This window comes from Megalopta genalis, chromosome 3, assembly GCF_051020955.1.
Source record: "Megalopta genalis isolate 19385.01 chromosome 3, iyMegGena1_principal, whole genome shotgun sequence".
NCBI lineage: Eukaryota > Metazoa > Arthropoda > Insecta > Hymenoptera > Halictidae > Megalopta > Megalopta genalis.
Genome location: NC_135015.1, coordinates 7,063,311 through 7,083,244, shown reverse-complemented (window position 1 = coordinate 7,083,244; position 19,934 = coordinate 7,063,311). Strand labels below are relative to the sequence as shown.

Genomic DNA, 19,934 nt, shown 5'->3' with positions numbered 1-19,934 from the left:
AATATCTATATCAATAATACAATAGCTTATACAGTTTAAAAAACTTACTCGTACACCTTGCCACCGATTGAACATCTTTTAAATTCCATTACATTTTTTGTCAATGTACCAGTTTTGTCAGTAAAAACATAATTAACCAAACCAAGTTCTTCGTTAAGATTACTTGTACGAGCCATCGCAGGTGTATCTGATTCTGCATGATACATCTCAATGTCCATATTAATAAATGTAGCCTGAACGTATCTTACAACTTCTAGTGTAACTTGTAAGGAAATTGGTATTAAATTATTAAACAAAATAATAAACGTTAGAAGATTAAACCCAAAATTCTTATTTATTTTTTCTGAAAGAAGAATACTTATTTATAATCTTGTAAATATAATTTGAACGAAATATGAAATGAATAAATATATATCTTACCTTCTAAATACCATAATTCATTGCCGTGTGCCTTCGTCCATACAACATTAAATATTGCAGATAGGAGGCACAGTAAAAGAAGCATAAAGAATAGCATGAGTATCTGTGTATTGGTCATCCGATCTAAAGTGGACCTTTTCAAAGGTGCAGTTGCAGTATTATTCTGCATAAGTTTCGTATCATGACCAGTGTAGACTACTACACCAAACACCCAACGTGTGTTTCTTAACATTGCACCTCGAAGTAATATTTGATCAGGTCCCATAGCAACACTTCTACAAAATATAAATATATCTTGTGTGAATACACATGAACATATGATTGTTTGAACGTTAATGGAAACAAACATACTGTTTATTAGTTTCACGTAACACGCCATTAAATTCATATAGATGCCTGTTTGGCGGTTCACATTGAATATTTGCATGAAAAGTCATTAATTCTGCAGTATCCAAGAGACTGGCAGTGTCAGGATGGGCTTGTCGAATCTTTAAATTTGTCTCTCCATCCAAATTGGCAGTCTCTATGAAAGATATACCCTGTGGCTCTGATGATGATAATAAGATCAAATCAGCAGGGAAGAAATTGTTATTGCGAACCTATATGCATTTAAGAAAACTATGTTAATTATATACAAATAGTATATCAATAAACATTATAAAAATATAGCACAACCTTAACCACGTCTCCAACAGCTATATGTCGCCACTGGACCCACTGCCAATGTCCTTCTCTCAAAACCTCCACTTCACGCATATTTATTTCATCATCTGCTCTGTGCCTTTTCTGTAAAGAAAGCATTGAAAATTATGATTATAATATTAATTTAATATACCTAAGAATATGAGATACCTACAATATCTTCAACTATTTCTTTCAATGCAGACACACTAAGAATAAAAATTAATGGAACCAAAGTTGTATATCGTCCTGTTGGTGACACTTCTGGGATTTGCTAAATAGAGATGGAAAAAAAGAATATGAACACTCAATAGAATATTGAGAAATAGATAAAATGTAGATGTAGTTGTTGCATTTCTGAAATACCTGCATTAGGGCGATGAAGAGGAAGAAACAATTACTATATCGACGAAATTGTTCAAAGAGGAACATGGGTACAAATGAAAGAATTGAGTACTTCGCGGTGGTAATGCGATTATTTTTATATTTCGCAGGCTGATGCGGGGCATTAACAAAAACCACCCTTTCTTCGCTGGAGTCGTGTTGATGCGAAGATCGCTGATCGTCACCTTGAGATCCGCCATTTTCCGCCCTTATTGGACCAACTGTGAAACAAAGCACTCTCATTACGTTATTCCAAAATTTTTTGTCAATTTGTGGATATACTTAATTAGTTTTTATGTTCATGTAATATTTTTGTTTCGTAATGATTTTCCAATTCCATGCAACGAAATGTAGTATGTACTACATAGCCAAACTTTATATCACGTGATAAACAAATATACAAGTGCTCAATTATTGTAATTTCTAATTAATTAAACGAGTTAAGGAATAGCAGTGATTGAATTTTTGAGAGAAGCATATCTTATTGAACTACAACGGTCAAGTGTACAGGTCACGTGTTTAATTCGACAGCTTGTCTAATATCCTTAACGCACACAAACTTACGATTTTGAGCGTGCAAATAAAGATGAATACGGGATCTGAGTTCGTTGAACCATTGTATAACTTTTGCACTCGCTACATCCATGTTGCTGTTTGCTAAACGAAATGTCTTTCACATCACTTATCTTCGCTCATTCGATTCATATTTATAACCAGTGATAAGGAGAAAACACTGTACAGACACACAGTAACATGGCACGGCTTGTGATATCAATACTCAGAGCATGAATTAAAAAATCCAGGTTATAGCGGCAAATTTATTTCTTCAGGAATAAAATTCATGACAAATTACAACGGATTCGGGTCTACCAAATGATTGCGATATCTTCGAGGTTATAGTCACATTTCCAGGGAATTCCGTAATAGGATTTTTGTCATAGTCAAAACATGCAATCCCGGAAGACTTCAACGGAAATTAGTAATATCTGTCTTAAAGAATCTTAATATTGTTAAAAAGTTTGACAATACACAATAACAACAATCTTGACAACCTTGACAATAACGATATAATTATTTTTTAGATGTATTATTCATATACAAAAAACAATATCAATTACTGTATGGATAACGTTAACGGGAGACTCAAATGATCAATTGCCGACTATTGTCAAAACAGAATATTTCTAAATAAATACAATTTTTTCAATTAATGTTCTCTGAAGGTCGCAATTAGGTCATTGGATATTAAAACAATATAAATGTTGCATTCCATGTTCATTCCGCTAGTGAATTTCGATACTAAAACAAGTAACTGTGACACTAACACTGTGTAACTTGATGTGTAATATAACGGGAAACAAAAGTTGCGTAATATTAAACTCAGGTGGGTGTCGGATAGTTATCTCTTACCATTGTACATGATTCCGCGACACGCGTTCGCGTAATCTATTTCAGTTATTTTCTATTCCACAGTTTCCAAACACCGACCATGTAATAATTATTTCCGGAGATGTATTATCAATTACATTCATATATCACCATTATTGGGACCAGTTGTGTAACGTGCGGATAAAATAAACTTGTAATCAGATGACAACCTGTCCAATATCAAAGAAGCTACAATTAAAATCTTTCGAACGGGAAAACGTGAAATAATGAAGTGAAGAAATGAATTGCCATACGCTTATACTCCAAGCTGCTATCGATCAAATAGTAATAACCAAATCGGATCCCTCGACTTTGTTTTGACAATTTATAAGTGACATCTAATTGTTTACACCCACATACTGATAACAACTCCGACGTACCGATGGTCAACACTTCGGTGGGATACGCAGTACGCGCACTTTATTGCGAATACGGTGATTAACGGACATTAATAGCACAGTTTTCTGCCAGAGATAACGATCGGTTAAACAAACTACGTATCTGCGTCATCGTGCCGGAAGAAGGCCCGCGAATGTCGCCACACCCCTGACGAGCTAACGGAAACGCAAATGTGAGTGAAAGCAAACCCGCTCTGGATCAATGTTCACAAAATAACATCAACCGAAACCGAACTGCTCTGTGGAACTCTTCGGAGCTAAAAATTTCCGCGATCATATCGCGTCTGGAAATTCACTCGACAGACGCTCTACTCCCAGTTCGTAGGTGGCACTGGTCACCAATGACATTGCTAGCGCGGTATATACGTATGACCCTGCACATCGTGAATGATCCAATAACTTATAAATTCTGTTCATCGTCCCGAATCGATATTTTCTTCTAACACGACTTCTAATAAAAGCAAAACGATTGTCAAACGAATAAACGGGAAAGAATAAAGATCACACTGCCATCTGCGAGCAAACTGATAATAGAACTTCGACGTTGAACCCGCTGACTGATGTATCATCTTGTGTTTACCGATAAGGAAATAGTTCAATTGAAGCAATAATCTTGAAAAATACTGAACGATGGCAGTAGCAGAAGACACGGGCTCTAAATGCATTTGGTACAACACTGTGGAGGGGATTTTCATGAAATGCGACAGCCCTGCACACGTGTTACCCCGAAAACGCATGCGCTTGCTAACGGCAACAAGTTGGCGTCAGCACCGTGCTGTCCTCCACCAGCACTTACTGCGACTATCGGGCCGTGGACGGTAAGGTTGCGTCAATAAACAACCTCGACGCTCGTAGACTATGGGCCAAGGACACCTCCGCTGGGGTGGCTCCACACGAGGGATATCAAACCTTATTGGACAATCCGCTCACGCTACACTGACACAATCGAAGCTTGATGCGTTCGAAATGCGCGTCAGGAAATCTTATAAAGTCCCAACGATCTTTCAACTTACACGTTTTATAGATAGTGACCGAGAGACGGTTACTTAATCGGTTTTCCTTCAAACCACCAACTAACGGCTAAGATCTATTATATAGATTTTTTAATACAGCAAATTGGTATTACTCTCTAAGCGAACTTACATTTTAATACAACAGGATCACGTTTAACGTTTCAATTAATTCGATTCTTCCTTAAAGCTTTAAATATTCTATGACTCTATGGGGCACACTTTTTGTATGTAATATTTATATGTATGTATTATTTCTTTGTATGTATTATTTATGTATATATTTATTATTAGTCGCTGTTTTGCTTAGTGTTATGCGTTCATTGAGACGTTACTATGGTTCACTCGCAAAAAGTAAAATTAAATAAAATATCCCATATATAATCAATGATTACAGTCAATTATCTCTTGAATAAAAGAATAAATCTTTAGAATAAAACTATTTCCCTACTTTTTTGACACCGCTGAAGTGACAACGACTCGAAGTTGAAAAAAAGAAAATACTTTGGTAAGAGTACTAGATGGAAATGTGATAGCTTGAGCTCAGAATGAGAAATATAAAGGAACAAGATTCTTGAGGAGATGAAAAGGTGTCAAAGCTGGCGTTAAGTATCTGCTTACGCACAGTACAATAAGAAAGATGTCGAAGAAGAACCGGCTAAACGAAAAAAAATTTATATGTCATTATATTCAGAAAATTGTTGAAAGTTAATGTACAATATACATAGAGATCCGTAGTATAATTATAAACGTGAGCTAATCAGATAAATCGACTAACGTACTGTAACAACTTCTATTTTAATTGCTATGCATAAGTATAGGAATTATTTTAATTCATATGCATAAGTATAGGAATTATTTTAATTCATATGCGTAAGTATAGGAATATTATTTTAGTTCCTATGCGTAAAGAAAAGTACATAAGCTCCTCGTTGATAATTGCTGATATTAGAAAGTGTATTAACAGGCCACCGGGTCGGAAACCGTCACCTACCAATTTATATACATTGATCGCACACGCTCTCCATTCGCTACAAATTGAATGGAATAGTTAAGGAACCGTGCCGATGTGATTGGTAATGGATATTAAATTTTTTATATAGAAATAAGACTCTGAGGATTTATTAGTCACTGGCCATTACGGCGTCGCATGCCTGACCTTGAATATCGCGTGCCGCACTATCATCATATATCGATGTTTATAATGTTTTTATTATTTCCATGACAGTGAAAGAGATGGTTTATCTCGGTGATATTGACTAGCCTTGGTGTAATAATCCGTTTATGCATCGCTTAGAGACTCAACGCTACGCAACTCTATTTTGCGTGCATTTAGTCAAGCCACGTTCATTCTACTATTGTTTCTCTCAACCAGCTGTTATTACGAGCGCATCCGGATCGGTAGGTAGTGTAAGTTATGTCGCGTCAATCCTGCCACATTGTACATCTCTATTCCACCCTCACGATTTTATCAATCGAAGTTGAAGACTTGTCGGGTACAGAAAGGAAATGCTTAACACATCATGGATGGTATCTCACCTTCAGAAGTGGATTCGGGTGGTGCAGACTCCTGCAGCTCGATGTGCTCCCGTGTACTTCGTCGGCCGCTTGGCAAACGGTCTATACGTAGGCCGATGTTATCGACATTGTCGATGCTCCCCAGGTTGATAGGACTGCCGATGATGTAGGGCCCGGTCTGCTCTTGTGCCCCGCTTTCGTTCGCGCGTCCGCTCACGGATGAAGAATTGCTACGAACACCGCTGCCGTGCAGAGGTGTAGCGTCCATATGCGGTATAGAAGAGAGATCCGGAGGTGTGAAGGGACGCAACGAGCCAGGACTGGGAACCCGGGGGTTCCCCCTGGCAGCTGGTTGCATTGAATGCAGCGGGGCCTGAATCAGAAAGAAAATTGTTTCGTATAGACGACAGCCATATTGATTTCTGCGCTAACGGCGGAAGAGTCTATCCTGGATACTCCAGGTCGTTAAAACATAATTATCTCGCGTAGTTTTATAGTTATTGGATTGGAAACTCTGGGGGAGGGGAATGCTGTTGCAATTATGTGCACTGAATGCAACGGGGTCAGAAACAGACCCGCGCCTATGGTTTCACGTAGACAGTAGCCATGTTGGTTGTTGCGCTAGGAATGGAAGAGTCTATCCAGGATCATTGTGTTCGTCAAAAGGGTATCTAATCTGTATCGTAACATTTGGGCTTTATTTATCGAACGATTACTCTGATTACGCGACTATGTGCTAAGCTAATTAGCACGTATGTGCTAATTTTATAGTTGTATTAGTATAATAAGTGATTGCAGTTATTACGTCAGATATTTAAAACTTTTACTAAATAAATTTAATCGCTGACCTATAAGTATCCATTTAAATTTCTCCTACCAATTCTATGCCTGCAGATATCAAACTATATATTAGTGCCCGAAATTTATCGGCAAAATGACCTGTAATGCGGCCAAGTACAAGCATACATGTATATGTATATATATTGCGAAAAATATCGTACCCTGGCCATATGCGTGGTTGGACTTCAACCATTTTTGGCTCCGTTGGGCCAAACGAAGTTCGATTCGGCTAGATGGTCGAATTTCCGTTCGCTTGATATTCGATTCCCATGGAACAAAAGACAAACCGAGGAAAGATCGATCTGCTCCAACGATCAATTCAACAAATTCCGATCAGTTCGATTCGGGCCATAACACACTCGTTAATTGATTCGAAGTCAAAGTGAATCACGGCTATCGAACTATTTTTTTATTCATAAGTGGATATTGAACTTCATTTAATTAGTTGTTAAGAACTCGATTTTGGTTCATTGAGACCTTTGAATGTTGCACTTGGAGCTGTCTACATATGAAACTAAAGTGACGACGACTTCGTTGTCGTTTTGAGCTCCTAATTGAGTTCCTCTAGATCTGACTTCACTGAACCTTCAATTGATGACTATAACCATTGGCGTGGGACTAGACTAAGTCTGTATATACAACTGTTTCCCTGATTACATTTACTAACTATACACAGCATTGTGGGACCAAACTGATTGTGAAACCATGATCTCTGTTGGCTGGTTTCAACCCTTGTCAACTCGTACTCCCACTCTTGTCACCATTTTGCGCGCGTGTCACAAGAGTGTGCGTCACGGGGCGGTTCCTAATTTCTGTGAATTCGGGCTAGTTCTATGTCGCTCCTTCTAATACGGCTCGAAGTGCTCTGTGACCTTGGAGTGGGGGTGTCTGTGCTGGCTGAGGGTGCGTGCACGCATGCTTGTCAGGGTCTGTCGCTGAAATAATCGTCAGACATTATGTTTCTCGGAATCTGCGAAATTCGATCAAATTGTAGAAAGCCGAACCGTGTTCAAATCACTCTACGCCTCGTTGTCTAACATTAGTCTGCTGCCTAGTTCGCTGCTTCACGACACTGATAAATATTTATTTGCTGCAACGCCGTATGAATTTGTTTAATAATTTCAAAGGGAACCCCTTCGTGATATCAGTGAGTAATACTAACATCTCTGTCACCAGCGATTAAGTGTTCGAAAGCAACACGAAGAAGACAATTCAATCTCGAAGCAATTTAAGCCTACTCGAGGAAGTTATCCGAAACATGCAATGTCAACGCCAAGTTGGATAGATTTCCGCCACGACCGGACTACGCGCAGGTGTACCAGCGCGCGAGATTACGATCGCTTCGTAAAATGAACTAGTTTGCTGTTGCGAGGATCGTTCGAGAAACCTGCGATGATGCAACGCTGTAGTTAAGAATACACGTGCGTAAGTATACATAGTGTCGGTAATTTTTGTCGGTTATACTTGGCTTATGGATCCAGGAACAAGACTCTTCGAAAGAATGTATGCGCGCATACGGGCTCGTGTTTTTCGACATCTCTAAAAAACGGCATGTCGGAACCAATTTACACGTACTTGTCAACGTAAATACAATGTAACATATCGCGCGTTCTCTACGTAAATTTCAAGTGCCTACATAGTTATAAATTCACGTTTTAGTCGTTGATTCTTATCAGCGATAAAACTTGTTTCAATTTTAATGTGCAATCGAATAATCGATTCTCAATTAACTACTGAAATTCCAGCATTTTGTACGAGTCTTTCTCAAAAATCTTTCGCTTGCTTTTGATGTAATAAAGTCAGAAAAACTACTTGAGGTCAAAATTATTAATCGGTATAAGCGTCGACCAATCAAACTAAGAGTCTTAATCTACTAATGCTCAATTTTGTTTCCAAGAAACGTCAATTTCGGTAATTGTCCGGCACTGATAACATCTAAGATAAATACCGAAGTTGTAGGTGTAGACGTATATAATATGACTCACGGCAGGGGCACCGTTATTCTTCATGGCAATTAACAGTTACGCGACGATAACTCGTTGCATTTTTATCGTCGATATGCTGGTGACTGTTGCTCGACGTGGGCGTTTTAACGATGGGTTTTAACTAGTCGATAGGAAAAAAAATAAAACAGCATTGGAAGCCGCAAAAACAGCCTGGCTTTGATGAGAAAATGTGAAATTAATCCAGCAGTCCAAAAAGAGCCGACGAGAAAAATGAAGAAACAATATCTATGGTGAACTGTGTAGAGGTATTTGTCATCGCCAGATGCGGTTAACGTGCAAATTTATATAAAAGTTCCCTTGGCACGAATGCTAAACTGTCTTTCAAGTCCTATTTTTGTTATCGTGAAGTCGCAACCATCCCTCCCGCGGATCTGCCTATGCGCCTATACCCACCAAATAGTATCTTTCATAGAACACAATGTACAAGCGCAATGTTGAAAGCAAACGCGCAGTCGTGACAATATTTGTTCCATACTATCGTTCGAAAAAACGACCTTGGATAGTAAGTACATGTTTGAAGTCGGAGATAAGATCAGACACGTCTCTACTCACTACTTTCAACCGGGTCGGCCAAGGCGGATTTCTGGCGGCCGTCTTTCGATTGATTTTATTGTTCCACTTGTAGAAAATTACTGTCGCGCTAATATACGTTATTATCTTTGTCAAAAACGGGTCGAAACACCTGCTGCCGTGTAGTCGCCCGCTCGACTGGTCTCGACAAAGACGCTTCGATAACACGAGGATCGAGGAAATCCACGCTGCTTCCCCTTCCACGGAACGAAATATCTATCAGTCGACCGTACCACTACCAACTCTCAAAATCCGTCGAACCGTTCACTTTCGATTGGAACAACGCCGGAGAGATTCTCAAGAATCAGTAGTGGATTCCGTACATGGTCAGACGAGATTCAGAACCGGCAACCAACTCCTCGGACTGATCAAGTCTTCCACACGTTGTCCCCGCGTGCAGTTGATTCGAGAGGAGCGGCCCGAGCACCGATGCTTTTCCTCAACGAAGCGAAAGAAAAAGGGAAACAAAAACAAAAGAGTCAGTCCTTCGGCGGTGCTAATGGAACACCTTTTCAACGGCACGGCATGGCGAACACTGACTGCAAAATACGTTCGCGCTCCATACGGTCCCCGACCACGCGACATGCGACAGTTCGGTTCTTCCGTGAAGAACGATCAATCATCGCCGCGATAATATTACGGAATATGCGAGTAGAACTCGTGCGACGGCGTCGGCTACGTTACTGGACACCGGGAAGAGCACGGACGACGCGGATCGGAGCCGATTTGTGCGGACCTGAGCGGAGAGCGTCCGTTTACCGCGCGGACCCGCGGCAAGTCATCGCGTACGCACTTTCACGCCGTGAAAACTCGACTGGCGGACTCCGAGGAACTGATCAATGGCGAGAAGCTACCATTCACTGCGATCGATACCACCGATCCCATTGATTCATCGGGGACACGCTAACTGACCATCTAATCAGTAATCGTTCAAATGAAATCCACGATACCACGCGCTGATATTTCATTCATTTCTTGCATCACTTCGCGAATTACCTGCGTTCACTATGCTACACTCTAGCAAATTTTCTTGACAGTTATGTGGTATTCCGCTTTCGTGAGCGTAATTTGTTGAAACATCACTGTATCCAACATAGAACCCCTATCGTGTCGACAAAATCACCAAACTATATAGATAGTTACTAATATAGATAATAATAAACTATATAGTATAATAACTATAGTATATAACTATAATATAATAACTATGTAGTATAGCATTGGAAATGATTAATCAACTTAACTCAAGTATGCGTTATAATAAAAATGGCGAAAAGTTTGAACTTTAGTCTTATCATTCTCATGAAGCAAGGTACAGTGTATGCATACAACATAATCAAGATATAATGGGTTAAATAACAAATCAAAGGAATATGTATTGTATTTGTGGAATCGGTTCCACTGACATTAGAAATATTGTAATAGTAAACAGTAGTAATAGTAAAAATTACATAATAGTATAATAATAAAATTATATAATAGTAGTAATAGTAAAAATTATAGTAGTAAAAGAAAGGTTTATTCGAATTAGGCGATGCGCCCAAGATTTTTAAGTGTGTACACGGCATAAAGATTGATAAAAATCCTTTTTAACAAAGTCGCACCGATAGTGAAGACGTTTTAATCTTGATTTATGTGATACATGATAATGACCACTGCAGTCAGTTTTGATTTGTAATCACAGTGGTGTCGTTGAATGCGTCAAACTATCTAATCAAACTTGAGATTTTGTTCGAGTTATACTATTACGTGAGATTGAGACTAAGGAAGTAAAAAAAAAAAACTACGTTAGGAGAACATAAGATAATTTTTAAACTGTACAATGAAGATAAATGTTATACAGATATCAAAATTATAATTTAGTAGCATTTTTAGTCTTCGATAATTTTATGATTTGATAGCTATAAAGGGTAATTTTGAGACCTGGTATAGTTTGTTTAATAAAGTTTTATGTTCAGTCTCATGCTGTACAAAAATAAAAATATATTTGCAGCGATAAAATCACCTTCCTCGAAGTCAAAACTCATTCACCGTTAACTTTGTGTTTGTGCTAGAACTTTTTCGAACAGTATATGTATTTACATTTTCCAGTGAATTTCACGCGACTGTTGCCGTTTGCTCCACAAATCAATATCGAACAATACAATTTACTACTATGCAGCCTAATGGATTAAATCAATTTTTCGATCATTTGCTAGATCATAATAATCAAAATTGAAATCTGGCAAAAAAGCAGGAACTAAAATTATTGATTAATTCATTTAACCATTTAATTAATTCGCTTGAGGTCCGATCAACCATGCCGCATTGCTAGAAAATCGAACGGGAACAGCCGCCCATACCACCCATTCTGGCTTATTAATCATAATGAACCGAGTAATTGATGACGCAGGTAGCATATGTCAACGAACGTGATCAAGATCCGTGGCTCACACGTGAGCGGAATCGTGGAAAACTGTCGATGAATTTTAATTTCCCGACACTCGGAGTTCATGTACTTTTTTTCGTTTTCAAAGGGTAACGATGTCGTCCGACTGAGAAAAGTTTGCCGAGTCGAAACGAGGTCAGGAGGATACAAACGCAATGGTGGGGGAGACCTAACGAGGCAAGATATTTTCGAAGGCCTCGAGAAATCGCCGTTGGCGTGGGTCAATCCCATAAAAAACCTTGTTTCAGATAGAGATCATCGACGAGTGAGACCACGGTGCATTAGCAAAAATTTTCCGCCGATAAGCGTCGTCACGTGTCGTGCTACCTTTAACCACCATTGTTGTTTTTACAGATATGATCTGTTACGCACGGAAACCGCGGAACGGCTGATCGTGAAAAAGATCTCGGTATGCTTTCCAGGCCATGCACGTTCGTCGCAAGGAACTGCTCTTTCTTTTAAAGATTAGTCGCGAGAAGGCTTTCCGTTTTTAAAAAACTGAATCCCCTAAAAGCGAGAAATTGTGACAGTATATATAATACAGAAACGACGTACAGTGGTACCTACTCCCAAGTTAGCTAAAATGCAATTTTCAAAGTACATATATATAGGCATATATTGTACATATATATAATACATATATTGTAGGAAAAAACTGTTGTAGTACATATGTACGTTGTATACATGTTAGAGCATCAAATGGCGTTTGAAATTTTCAAACTAAGGTTTATTCTTATAGAAACCAGTATTATCACATTTTACCATTACGATATATGTATATTCTAGAAATGATACAACGGTAGATTGAAAAATTGAAAAATTTTGCTTGATTTTACTCATTTTTAAGATATTTAAAGTTTAAATTAAGCTCGTCGTATTCAATTTTTCATTGTGAATTATATTTATTTATAATTATTTTCGACAATATATTTAAATTCGGCAACCTCAAAAACATAAGATTGTAGATTTCATGGAAATCGTATGAAGTTATAAAAATGTGATAAAATTTTAAGGAAATGGTGGCGATTTCGCAGTCAGAGACTTCCCTGAAATAATGGCATGACAACCACGGGGACAGATAACGATAAATAAACCGCGATTAGATTACGAAGCGATTAACATATCCCAGAGGCGAAAATATCGGGTTTTCTCTTGTTTTCGTGACGCTTCCTTGATCGACGCATATCCGCTGGACAAAAACTGTACAATTGACGGCCCGCGGGCCGCATGCGGCCCAAAGCAAGTACCGATCTGGCCTAAGAAGCGAGCGCAGAGCGAAAGAAATTTCATAATAAAAAAAATCTTGGATTACCGAAGTTTAAATTATCTATATATTTTACATTTTTTTGCTGATCTAAAAGGAAGTTAAAAGGATGAACACCCCTGTACTAGTCAATTCGTCTTATAGCCGCAGGTGTTCATGTTGACAGCAGAGGTGAAATGAAAACTGGCCATTAATTTAATCGATCTATGCAATCGTTAGTTGTGACTCGAAGGAATCAATTATTCGGTTCACAGTAAGAGCTTGTTGTAGCTTTATCGTAAACTGTTTCGGCTTCTGTTATCAAGAAGGATCATGCATGAAACACTAATTCCACTTCGTTATAGGTGGAATTTCAACAGTTAATTGTGAGTCAATTATCCGTGCGACGGTCAAAATTGAAGCGCATTCAATCGTTGATCGCAATCAACGACTATAATAGGAATTTAATCGCAATTTTAATACTATAAATAGACTGCTTATTTTATGCAGTTGTGACTAAAATGGATGATTCTTATTAAATAAACAAAGAAATTCTTAACGTTTCATCTACCGGAAGATTATTAATTAAAGTTTCAATGATTATGCTATATTAAACCTTTGCAGTCGAAGCCATGCTAACTCTAGGTCCAAAATAATTATTCTGACCTACAGTGCTTAACATTTTACATAATCTAGCATATTTTATACGTATGAAATTGAATTTTACGACTCATGCCACAGTCACACTTTCGACAGTTTTTCAAATATAAACAAATTTGGTGATGTTCAAATTATATTGGAACGCGATATAACAATTTACAACGGCGCCATTCGAGTGCAAAAGGTTAAGAGGAATCTAAACTAAGATAGCGCTGCACAACTTATCGGTGCACGATGGTAATAGTGCCATTACACAACAATTTATCGAGCAGTTTTTAACTGTAAATTATAAACATCCGAAAATTATAAAATCATCGTCGATAAATGAATCAAGTAGAGCTCCTGTTTCTTGTAGAACATTTACGTTTCGCCCAAAGATCCGTAAGCTACAAATAACTCGAATAAATCTAACAATAAACATAGGAATCCAATCATCAATCGTTACTTAAATTTTCGTCCAACATCGATCGACAGGGTACTACTTGCATTCTCAGCTGCCAACGTTTGCAATCTTTATCAGCCTGAGATAAACCGTCGACAATCCTTTACGGATAACATACGCACCGACTATCTAACGTTGCTCACGATTAGTTCGGTAAATTAGGTCGTAATGTATCGTCATCCTTTGCATGTCCCATATATAATTAATCGCATACAGACGAAATGTGTGCCGTTAACAGTTCTGGCCCACCGGGCACAATGGATGGCATTCAGTTGGCCAAATTAATTACGGTCAATGGAATACACTGTCTACTTTTCGATATGCAAGATCCGCGGTGCAGGGACAATCGCAATTGCTGCACAATCCTACTACGTTTACCGAAATGCGCGCGAGCCCGGAGTAATTAGAGTGTGGTGGTGCTATTGTAACCGCTCGGTTTCTCGCGTTGCATCCCTCGAAAAAGATATCCCAATGTCAAAGGCAGGATTGAATTTCAAACAGATTACTGGTTGCTCAAAGGAGAAGTCAGCACGCGCTGGCATCCAGCTCACTCGTTTTTTAATTGAACGGTACAGTGCATTCCGTTATTGGTATCTCTTTGAAAAGGTAAATCGAAGGTCCAATCTAATATTTTACGCACAGCACAAACACACTGCTTTTGAGAAACTCGGTGTTCGACGTATGTACGTCTGGTTCTCACTTGTATGCACAATCACTGTGAACGGAAATGGTCCAAACAATAAATAACCGCATTAGTTGAGTTCCATTCAATGTCGCACACACCCAATAACATTCTGATCGAAATTTCTCGTAAATAGTTTGATCTCTGTTTGAAGACTTTCTGTAGTAACCAATTGTGCTTGTAATTTACTGGTGCCGACACTGTGTGCATAAATAATGCCGGCCAACAAATTGTAAACAAATAGACTATTTTTATTGTTACGCCGGACATGAATCTAAATTTCGTCCGTCTCCAGCACATTTATAACGTTGCGCGAAGATATATTGTTGTATTTTAACACGTTCCGTGCCACGTGTACCATCGATGGTACACGCTTGCACGTTTACTTAGTGAACTGAACAAATTGTTTACAAGAAATTTAGAACCGAAGAATCAATTTCCACCGCAAGAATGGGCGTTGATAAGTTTTTGTTACGTTGTTATGTGTACGAGAATTAATAATTGCACGTAATACATCAAGTTTTAGTAAAATATCAAAGTGTGAAGATTCGAGTAAAAAAAGCTCGGCACGGAACGTGTTAAAGTTGAAAATTTGATTTTCTTACATTGAATTTCTTAAAGGGTGATTCTGAAAACGTCGTTCGAGGGAAAGAACTGTTACTGTATTGCTCCAACAGTACTATCAATTTCGCCGCTAGTTATCGAAGGTATGATAGGAAACTTTATAAGACATTCATTGGATCTTGATCGACGTTCCCGTCGAAGATTGCTTGCAGAGTAATGAATTGGTGTTCCATAAAATTAAGAGTAACGCGGAGAGTACCATAGGTACATATAGCAGAACCAAATTGATCGAAACGTATAGAAGCGATCAAGAAGTCGCCTGATAATTGAGCTTCATCGATTTTAGATAATTTGATGTGTCCATCATGATGACAGCCAAAATGCATAAACAGCTGATGTGCCGAAACCTTTATTATTAGACGTTGCCCTTTAACAGTGTTATACCTCCGGAACTACTAAGGCCATTACACTTTAGAAGCTTAGAAAATGTCAACCCTCCAGAGTATAACTTCGTCGCATCGATAAAAATCAACGTAAAGGCCCAACTTCTGGATGTATACCCTTGTCTCACTGTTTCCGTTCCGATCTGTTATTGTAGATATTAAATTCCATAGACAATCTGAATCTATATTTCGACTGATATCCGACGGAAAAGGAAGAGATACGAGACATCGATTCGCGTTTCTTTGACTTTGAAAATAATCTCGAGGAAAATGACTTAATTATGATAGAAGTAACAAGTGGAACGGAACGAGATACATATTCCCAACCGTGACTCGATGTTTATGACACTTCGTGCAATAAGAAACTACTTTTAGCAAAATTTAATTCGATCGCTGACGATTTCACAAACGATAGTTTCGTTATTTTCCAATATGATAGTTTCACCCCTTTAACCCGAGAAAGATAACCTACGTCGCAGAGGCGCCTGCGAAGACTGTTGATTTTTGTTAATTTTTCATAGAGGTCTAGTGATTTAAGTTTAAAATTACTTAAAATATAAAAAAATATAATATAAATGCATTTTATTTTTACAATAATGCCAAACCTTTAAAATGACTAGATTAACTTAAATAAATATCCATTGTTAGTATAAAATTGACGCCTTAGAAAAGCATGCGCCTCTGAAGCGTATGGTTATCTTTTACGTACGTTGTCATATGGTTATCTTTCTAGGGTTAAAGCGAAACAACAAATCTCGAAAAGGATTCTCGCAGTCGGTTCACTGATAAAAATTGCATATCGAATCGGGCATGGAAGCAGATACATACCGCGGATGAATCGTGTAACAAGGAGTGGCCCTTATGGGTGCGTACACAAAGGTGCGGTAATGTATTTACGTTGAGGGTTTCGTGTTTGCGGTCACGGACACTGTTGAATGTGTTTGGCAAAACATATCGTACGATGCCGCACCCTTCTGGAAATAGGTTTGTCACACGAAAACGAAATCATAGAGTGAACTAGGAAAATTACAATTCGTTCCCCAATTTCATTAATTGATTTCCCGCTCGGGAAGTGACACGCTAAACGAACAAGTTGTAGATGATCATGCAAACAGCTTTCATATACCGGAAACTTTATTTTGTAAGTTTTCAGGAAGTCAACGATTTACTATGTTCCATTGTTTCACTCTGATTCTGAAAATGCATTAGATCGCTTTGCTCCTTGTTGCATCAATATCTATGCCAACATTAGAACTACTCTCACGATGACGAAAGGCTTCTACGAAAGTCAGCTTACTCACGGGCTCTCACCCTCGATGATGACAAAACCGCTCGAATTAAAAAATAACGGTGATCAATTGTTAGAACACATTCACATTATCACGATTTGGCCGCGAACTTGCACTGAACTAGTCAGGAATCGACTGTTTTTTTGTGCTTTTAACACTGTGCTTTTAAAATGCGGATATTAGATATTATACATAAAATGCGCAATCTAATCGCACCACTGGTTTGTTATCAATAATATTACTGTGTATCTTCTCGATTGTGGCTACGACTCTCATTGGAGAATAAAGTCAAAATGCACTGATATTGCCTGTGCGATTAGTAAAAAATCGTTCTTTTCTTCTTTACATACTTGGTAAAATTACTACGAGCCAGATGAACCAGATAGATCTGATACTATATTCAATACCGCAACACCTATCTTAAACACATTATTTTTTAGAAAGATTACCTAATAAATCTGAGTGTTATATATATATTTTATGCTTCGAAACAGAAAAAAGAACTATACAGAACATTGAAAAAATATAATTGATTTTGGAATTTAGTGCTTCATTTAAACTGTCAAATGTTTTATCTACAGTAAACATTGTGTTCGAAAATAAACGGCAACGCTGAATTTCATTTTAAGCACGCGTGTAGGCATTGGCCCAAATCACGTTTTTGTAATTGGCACCGTCCAAACCTTTCAATTGTCTGTACTACCGTGCACATGCGTGGATTACGCATCTGTTTTCTGTACGCGGATCAATTCAATCAGAATGCGTTCATTTAAATATTGAATTATCTGTGTTTTTTGAACGGTACGTTATAGCAGACAAACAACAAATTAAAACTGTACGTATGAAATTCTCACAAATCAAACCAATTAAGTTCGCGAAGGAAATTTTAGATAAAATTAATGATATCATATATTATATGTTTCAGTATTAAAATTGGAATATATGAACGAACATATTCTACACGATTAATTACTTTTTCGTTAAAGACGGATTATTTACCATGTCTACAGAGTTGAATATATCAATTTATTTCACATTTTGTTCTCTGCACACACGGTAACAAAAAGTATTTTAATAAAATGTATAAAATATGTACTACAGTAATTAGAATCTATTGAAATTTTTTATTAAAAAAATTATTCTCGTTACTCTAATTAAAAGTTGAATGCATTTTGAACTGTCTTTAACAATGAAATTTGTAAATTAACTTTTCTACCTTATAAAAACCTGTCTCGTCTATTTTACGTATACATATTGTTATCTCTATGAAAACATATACATATAGAGTTAGATGACAATGAGTGAGCGTTCAAAAGCTCTATCGGACTCAAGCTATCAATCAACACCGAGTAAGCAACCAATCGCAAAGTCGACTTCATTGTAATTTCATAGTAATGTATACCGGCTGCCATCGGTGCTGGCCGCTGCCTTTCCAGGAAGTTCCGCTCGACCCGAGTTTCATTCTCTCTCTCTCTCTCTCTCTCTCTCTCTCTCTCTCTCTCTCTCTCTCTCTATTTCTCTCTCTCTCTCTCTATTCTCTCTCTCTCTATTTCTCTCTCTCTCTCTCTATTTCTCTCTCTCTCTCTCTCTCTCTCTCTATCTCTCTCTCTCTCTCTCTCTCTCTATTTCTTTCTTCCTCTCTCTCTCTCTCTCTCTCTCTCTCTCTCTCTCTATTTCTTTCTTCCTCTCTCTCTCTCTCTCTCTCTCTCTCTATTTCTTTCTCTCTCTCTCTCTCTATTTCTTTCTTCCTCTCTCTCTCTCTCTCTCTCTCTTTCTCTCTCTTGCTCTCTCTCTCACGAAGTGTCGGTAACTATAAAGGCGAGCCGCGAGGCTCGAAGAATGATATCTTCATATGTATACTAGAGCTGACGCCTTCCAATTCGATCCCGGCGACAGCCCGCGAGATTTTACTGTACTTATCTCAAATGACTATACCGAGAATATTTAGGAATATTCAGGATTTATATTATCATCGATACCTGCTAATTTGAAACCAGATCATCGATGAGATAGAAGTTTCTTAGTAATATTTTATGCAATTCTTCCAAATAGTCCTCGATATGATCAATTTTGGCACAGAATCGTGATAAACAGAGAAATGCCGCAAATGATTTTGCGGCAGAAGGATTTTTGCCAAACGGATTTTAATAGTATCCACTAAAATTTACCGGGACAGAAACAAAAGCCGTCCCCGTTCTTTAGGGAAATAAACTTAAGAAATTGCAGCAACGAAATGAAAAGTTGGCGAACGTTCCGCAGCATATGCGATTCACGTAATGAACAATTGATTCCGTGTTACACTGACTTCTCAAAGTAATCTACGATAAAAGAGCAAAGTTTCTGGAGAAATAAACCACCGTTAAATCATCCCTATTCAAATAGAACTACTATAATAGCGAGTCGACGAAGAAATCGCAAATAGTCTCACATCGAAAAACGCGCAAAATGTCTTTAAATATACGCATTGTCTATGAGCTTGCATTGTTATCCGATGCGTTATTTGCATATATGATAATGGAAATTATAAAGGCATGCTAAATATGAAAATTGATTCGAAATAACTTAATATTGAAATTTTCCGATAACAGAATCTGCATACAATCGAAGCTACGTTATCGGAGGCAGCAGTGTAGGTCTCATTAAATTATTAACTGAAATTTTAATGACTATGTTCGGCAAATCCATTGGCCCAAGCAGTATGCAATTCGAACATCGGTGCATCCAATATTAAAAGGACCTGTGCACCCAGCATGCACGGTGAAAAGTCAGCTTCACCTGAACTTTGATTTCTCTTTCGTGGCCCGAGTAGGCGAGAAATGGATGGACGGACGGTGGCGTAGATCGATGCTCATGTTTAACGTTACACGCTACCAGTTTATCGATCATTTCGGGGGTGAAATTATCACAAGGTCACCAAGTCCATATTGT

At 38.0% G+C, this 19,934-nt stretch overlaps 1 protein-coding gene across 15 annotated transcripts in view; it reads right to left on the bottom strand.

Moving 5' to 3' along the window:
* Positions 1-19,934, bottom strand: part of ATP8A (ATPase phospholipid transporting 8A1) — a 31,179-nt gene that overhangs the window by 9,014 nt on the left and 2,231 nt on the right. Inside the window, exons 1-9 of one of the 15 annotated variants that reach the window (XM_076519723.1) lie at positions 3,168-4,805; positions 2,896-3,083; positions 2,050-2,142; positions 1,468-1,706; positions 1,277-1,375; positions 1,096-1,206; positions 772-1,019; positions 421-695; positions 49-343 (exon numbers count right to left, since the gene is read on the bottom strand). In XM_076519723.1, the coding sequence (XP_076375838.1) occupies positions 49-343; positions 421-695; positions 772-1,019; positions 1,096-1,206; positions 1,277-1,375; positions 1,468-1,706; positions 2,050-2,142; positions 2,896-2,905 (1,370 nt within the window). In that variant the 5' untranslated portion in view covers positions 2,906-3,083; positions 3,168-4,805. Of the gene's footprint in view, positions 1-48; positions 344-420; positions 696-771; positions 1,020-1,095; positions 1,207-1,276; positions 1,376-1,467; positions 1,707-2,049; positions 2,785-2,895; positions 3,084-3,167; positions 4,806-5,860; positions 6,213-6,840; positions 7,897-9,237; positions 10,035-19,934 lie in introns of those variants that run through there. The other 14 variants (XM_076519725.1, XM_076519726.1, XM_076519728.1 and 11 more) reach the window with 14 other exon arrangements.